At 42.8% G+C, this 7,141-nt stretch overlaps 1 protein-coding gene across 1 annotated transcript; it reads right to left on the bottom strand.

Moving 5' to 3' along the window:
* On the bottom strand, positions 332–745 carry LOC109129304 (RNA-directed DNA polymerase homolog; the record flags this gene model as incomplete). The annotated part of the gene is made up of 1 exon (XM_019237142.1): positions 332–745. A coding segment is annotated over one exon (414 nt), but the record flags the coding sequence as incomplete, so codon positions are not given.

The following is a 7,141-nucleotide window of genomic DNA, read 5'->3' on the forward strand; positions in this document are numbered from 1 at the left end:
ATCAGTATAAGCCACATACGGTTCTCCCTGCTCAGGCAAAGCCAACACTGGTGTAGTAGTCAACATCTCCTTAAGGCTCTCAAAGCACTCCTCACACTCCTGTGACCGCACAAAGGACATCCTTCTTTGTCAACTTAGTCATAGGGCATGCTCTACTTGCAAAACCCTTCACAAACCTCCTGTAGTAACCTGCCAAACAAAGGAAACTCTTTATCTCTATGGCATTATGTGGTCTAGGCCAATCCCTAATAGCCTGAATCTTCTCCGGATCTACAGAAACCCCCTCTGCAGAAACAACATGACCCGGAAAACCCATCTCACGCTGCCAAAAACTACACTTGCTCAACTTGGCAAACAACTTTGGTTCCCGCAGCTTCTCCAGAACTGCCCTCAAATGCATTGCATGCTCTTCAGGACTCTTAGAATATACCAGGATATCGTCGATGAAAATGATGACAGACACGTCCAGAAACTCCTGAAGCATGCTGTTCATCAACCTCATAAACGCTGTTGGCGCGTTAGTCAATCCGAAAGGCATCACCACAAACTCATAATGCCCATACCTCGTCCTTAAAGCCGTCTTCCTCACATCTGTCTCATCTATAGGTATCTGATGATAACCCGACGCCAGACCTACCTTGGAGAACCAAGTAGCACCCCTCAACTGATCCAACAACTCATCAATCCTAGGAAGAAGGTACTTGTTCTTCATAGTGACCCGGTTCAAACCCCAATAATCAATGCACAACCGAAAACTCCCATCCTTCTTCTTGACAAAAAACACCGGCGCTCCCCACGGTGCTACACTAGGACGGATGAATCCCTTACTCAACAAATCCTCTAGCTGCTTCTTCAGGTCTGCCATCTCTGCTGGAGCCATTCTGTAAGGAGTCTTGGATAACGGCGTCGTCCCCGGTTCCAGTTCAATAGAAAAAGGATCCTAACGAGATGGTGGTAATCCATGCAATGAATGGAACACATCCTCAAACTCCTCCACTACCAAAATACCGCTAACCGTAGACTTCCCCACTGACTCTGGCATAGATATATTAACCAAATAAGCCTCATGGCCCTTCTCGATCACCTTCCCAGCCTGAATGGCTGAGATCACGAGACTCCCCGAAGTCGGTCTAATACCCTGAAAAACCAAATTCCCTCCTGGATGCTCAAACTCCACTCTACCTCGATGGCAAGCCAAACGCACCATATGTCGATGCAACCAATCCATCCCGAGAATAACATCATACAACTCCACTGGACTGATAAGAAAATCCGCTGGCCACGACTCCCCTGCGATCTGAATATCAACTCCTCTAGATCGTCCAATAACCCTCAGGAACTTGCCTCCCGCAACTCTGACAACTCCTGTACGCTCTTCGGGATCCCCTCTGATCCCCGCACCCTCTGCACACTCTGGAGTAATGAAGCTATGGGAAGCTCTAGAACTAATCATAACGTGGGACTTAAAACCACCCACCAACAAGGTCCCTACACAAACCTCATTTGTTGAGAACCTAACACTTTATCACAGGAAACTTAAAAAATCTGAACCCACTAATAATTCACAAAGCTTAAGTACCATAAATTATACCTGTGATCGCCCCGGCACTGGTTCCACGAGTCTCTGCTGTTGTGTAAACCCGTGGCGCCTGCTCAATCCGTGCCACCTGCTGACCTCCAGGCTGCACCTGCTGCAACGCTGCCACTGCTACCGGCTGCAACTTGGGACACAAGGGCCTGATGTTCCCTGGCTCCCTGAAATGATAGCATACAAGAGCCCATGCCGTCGAAGCACTCCTCTTGGGAAAGCTTGCAAACCTGTGATCCTTGCTCCTTACTAGGCTAAACCGCTAGACTAACCGCCACTGACTGTGCTCGGATATCCTGCTCAATCTCTGCTGCAGTCTCAACCAACTCTTCACGCGTAGCATAACTACGTCCTCTACAATGGCGCCCAAGTCATCACGAAGAGCCCTCATAAACCTCCTGATCTGGGCCTCCTCAGGCTCCATAGCCCGACCCCCATTACAAAGAAGTTGACTGAACTCCAAGTCCAGCTCCCTCACTGACCGTGTCCCCTGAGACAACTGAAGGAACTACACCTACAATCGATCCAATGCCTCTCTAGGAAAATACTTGCGGTTGAAATCCAAGACGAAGTCAGCCCAAGTCATCTCCCTCTGCACTCTCCTAGCAGCCACTGATATCCACCACACCTGAGCATCACCACTCAAATGGTGGACCCCTATGTCCACCCAAAACCTCCTCAGGACATCTCAGAGTATGGAAGTTACGTTCCACACTCGTCCTCCACGCATCTGCAACAGTAGGGTCTGTACCACCCGAAAATCACTCAGTCCCGAGACGCGTCGTCTCCATGAGCATGGACAAATAACGTCCATGTGCTCCTGCATCCGCAGCCACTGGCTGCCGCTCCTCCGCCACCACTGGTGGCACAACCTGAGCCTGAGCCGGTACCACTGGTGGTAACCGCTCCAACAACTGTGCTAGCATAGCCGCAAAGTCTGCTCCAGAGAATCCACTCGCTGGGACTCCAACACCCGTGACCCTAGCACCACCGGCCACTGGAGCATCAACACCGCCCCCTCCGGCCACACTCACATAATCCCCCGAAACATCCTGCGACTCACCAACACCCCCAACTGTCACACTCTGGTCCTTGGTCTCACTAACCTCTGAGACTCTGCCCCTACCACAACCACGTCCGCGTCCACGACCACGACCAGCAGAAGACTAAGCAACAAATTTCTATTATAACACAAAAAACATAAACTCACCATGGAATCACACAGTAGGCTCAAAGAGGATGTTCTAGGACTCCATGCCACACAATATTCACTAACTCACATAACCTATCAAAACATGCAATCCAAACATCTACGGCAGAAAGCATAGTTAACCCAAACCTAGAACCGTAAGGGCTCTAATACCAAACTGAAACGACCCGACCTGTTTTTTTTTAATAAATAATAATAAAATATAATTAATAAACTATGACTAGTGGTCCCATACCCACTAGCCACATAACCACAATCACAACCAACAGCGGAATAACAATACCAATATCCAATAAATTTAAATAACCACCATTCATAACATAACCAATAACCAAATATCCAATCATCAGAAAACATAGAACCATCACCCTACCATTGTTTCTAATGAATCAAATCTAGCAACCTAGCAATGCCAGACAACATCCAATCGAGTCCCTAGAACATCCTCCTCTTCATTGCCTGGATTCCCCGATCACACTTCGCCTTTACCTGTACCACAAACACAAATTGCAATGCATGAGTATTTTATAAACACTCAGTAAGGCAATCCTCCAATCTACTGGGCTATACACACAAGCAATAGAGTCATCTTTAACCATCAACAACAACCAACAATCAACAATAACAAACCAAGACTCTGCATCGACCGACACCAACATCCATCGACCGACACCAACTAGGGATGCATCGACCGACACAAGGTCTGCATCGACCGACGCATGCTCGACATAACACAAAAACCCTAGAGTTTTATGCGCCGTCCTTGAACTTGCATCGACCGACGCAAGATATGCATCGACCGATGCAATGCCGAGTATCGTGTTTTCCCCGAAGCTTCCTAACGTCCAAAATAACGATCTAACAAGTCTAACAACACACAAAATGCAAATAAGAGAGTTATCTAGCTTAGATAAGTCATGGTCCTGCACTTACCTTTGCCACAGAAGAAATCCGACCCAAACACAAGGAGGAAATGTTCCTAGGACACTCCTACAACGATCTCAGCGACAGATCTCTACAAAAACAGCTTCCAACACCAAGAAATCACCAAGAACACTCAAGAACACCAAAAACTCTTCTTTCTCTCTTCTTTTTCTCAAAAACGGCCAAAAAACGTCGAATGAGACAAAAGCTCGACTTAAGGGTTTCCTTCTCCCTTTGTCCCAAAACGCAGCGTTTAACTAAAGTCAAAACGCAGAAAATTGAACCTGCATCAACCGATGCACCATCTGCATCGACTGATACAACTCCATAACCGGGATTTCGGTTCACGGATGTTACACTATGTCTAGTGGCAAGAACCACCTACTGACCGGCCATGTTCAACCTGACCGATGTACGCCGAAGGCAACGTATCAATCACAATCCTCATGTGGTCAATGCCGAGAGTCCCCACCAGCCATACCAACCATAGCAAATCCCATGTCCTATGTCCTACGTACCACGTACCATGTCCTATGTACCGTGTACAACACCCACCGTGCCAGCTGCTTATGTCCGCGACCATTCATCCGTGTACCGTGAGACAATTCTAAACCACCACCATCCTACCACCAACCATCACTATTCTTTTACTTAGGTATGTTTTTCTTATTTTTATTTTATCATTATTATTGATGGTTTAAGGTTTTTGTTTCAAGGAGGATGCATTTAGAGATATATAAAACACAATTCGAATGAACTTAGCCTAGTTCATACTCGATGTCAAGCAACCGAAGGAAGTTACGAACGGTTAGTCACCACATTTTCATACCACAGCCAAACTCTAGACAATTTTTGGGCAACCATTAAACATTTTAGAGTTAACACACTTCATTCCATCAAGGTGACATTGTTCTTAAACCCTACACGTTTCCTTATGATTTTTAATCCTCAACTCTTTCTTTTTTTCCACTGAAGACGGTGTGATTTAAGTCTAGGGGGAAGGATGTTCCATCCAATACTAATGCTACTTTCTACTTTGTTGACTTGAGACCTTTTTCCACTTTTTACATCAATAATTTTGACGATTTTATCGAGTGACAATTTTTTCATTGAGTCAAAACTAGTAGGGGGTTATGATCTTATTCTAACGGTTTATTTGATTTGGATTAACACTCTTATAACTCTTGATTATGCTTGACAAAATAAGCGAAGTTTGGAAAGACTGTGAGCTGACTCAACAATCCCCAAAGTCCCTATTCGATGGATATTCGGATGATCTAACGTTGTCTCTAAATTTTATAGGACCTAAACCTGACTTAATTATCAAGCCTTGGGAATCGGTATACATTGGACTAGATCTCTACATCCAAGCCACAGAAGACATTGCACTTCTTCAAAAGTATGTTTCCCTCTCTCTTCCCTTCAATCTCTAAAAAAAGAAAAAAAAAAAGAAAAAAAAAAAGAAGAAAAGAATAAGGGTAGAGGTAGCAAAAAAGTGAGCCAACGGATGTCGCCTAAACCCGTGCATACTTTGGATTTCATGGAAGCCTGTCCAATATATTAAAAAAGAGAAGAAAAAAGAGTAAGGGGACTATAAAAAAAAATGATACCCTAGAAACTTAGGGAGAAATAGATTCCTTGGAAGTGAGAAAAGGGAGATGAAAGGAATCATACGAAGAAAGTCTTGGCTTGTAGAGAGTTGACAAGCCTTTGATAGATTTTCCCTTGGTAAGATTTCACTTTTTATTATTGCGTTAATTTATGTAAAGAGATGACATTGGAGATTCTGGAGACTCTAAAGAATTGTGGGATCAAGGAGCGTTGATGATTCTCATTGTGGATTACAAATGTAAGTTCCTAATGTCAAGGCGAAGAAGAGTGCAAAGACGATATCCACAAAGATAAGTGAATTCCCATCATTTTCAAACCCTCTTTTCCATGATTTAGTTTGATTATTTGCTTGAGGACAAGCAAAATCTAAGTCTGGGGGAGTTGATAACATCATTATTTTACTCATTTTAGCTATAGTTTTAGTATGCATTTAGGAAGAGTTTGATATGATTTCAAGACTTTAATGTCTATTATCAAGTATTTTAGATTTCAAGAAGGTTTTATAGGTTTTATAGCAAAACGGACCAAAAGACAAGGGAAAGACATTTCAAGACAGATTCAGAGATTCACAGTACGGAATATGTTTGAAGAACTTCTAGAACTCAGATTTTTACAAGCATGGTGTCTATGGAGTCATCTTTCTCCTCGAAGTGGAATCAAGTCAATCTGTTCACTCGTCAGGAAGTTATGCCCGATTTACCGAGACATGTTATAAACCTACAAGCAGTGTTCTAAAATGCAGCCTACGCGGGTGCCTAGGCGGCGGTTATACGCTATGCGGTGATCGAGCGTCTCAAATTTTAGCTATGCGGTAGTTTAGGCGGTTTTAAATAATTCGGACGCCTAATAGCGTTTAGGCGGACATTATGCGGTCTACGCGGATGCCTGTACGGATTCTAGGCGGTATGTTGACTAAAATGGTAAAAAATACTATAATTAAATATTTTTAAAAATTATATTTTTGTTTCAAATAAATATTATAATTAGTCTCTAAAGTCTAAACTTATGAAAATTAATTTGTTTCCAAAGTAAGTATAAACTTACATTTTGTCAATTTTACAAACTTTTGAATGGATTATGTTTTTTTTAAAAAAAATATGAGATTATTATAGATTCTAAACTATTTTGATAGATAAGAGTTTTGTTTTATGTTTTACTAAAATTAAAGTGTAGAATTTTTCATCCTATATATATATGTAAATATTATTTTTATATAAATATATATTTATATATCTAAAATATATAATCCGCGTAAATTCCGCTTAGGGACCCGCATATACAGTTAGGCGCTAGGCGTTTGTCCACCGCGTAGCAAGCGCATAGCGCGTTTTAAAACACTGCCTACGAGAAGATAAGTTTGAAGCCAAGTGGTACTTTAATGATGGCCAGATTAGCAACCATCACGGTGGCCCGGCCCAGAGGAGTCATGACGGTCCAGAACATTCTTCATCTGCCCCTTTTCCTGCACTCAGCAAGAAAAGATGTTTTTACCCTTACAAAAACCTAAGCCTTCAAAACCCTATAAATACTCTTCTAAACCTAGGGTTTAGTGTTTGCACATTTTGGAGCAGCCAAGAGACACGACCTGGGAGCAACCGACGACCAGAGCCCTCTCCCGTTCATCTCTTGGAGCTTTGAAGATCCACCAACTCTTTTATATTCTATTTCTTTGTTCCATCTTTTGTTCTAGTTTTCTAAAAGAGAAGATCCTACAACTTTGTTTGACAATCATTGAAGTAATATCTAAACCCTTTTCTCAATTTATTCTTTTATGTTTATGAATTGTTTAAACCTTGCTTTGATGATTT

Source organism: Camelina sativa, chromosome 15 (assembly GCF_000633955.1).
Source record: "Camelina sativa cultivar DH55 chromosome 15, Cs, whole genome shotgun sequence".
NCBI classification, from domain to species: Eukaryota; Viridiplantae; Streptophyta; class Magnoliopsida; order Brassicales; family Brassicaceae; genus Camelina; species Camelina sativa.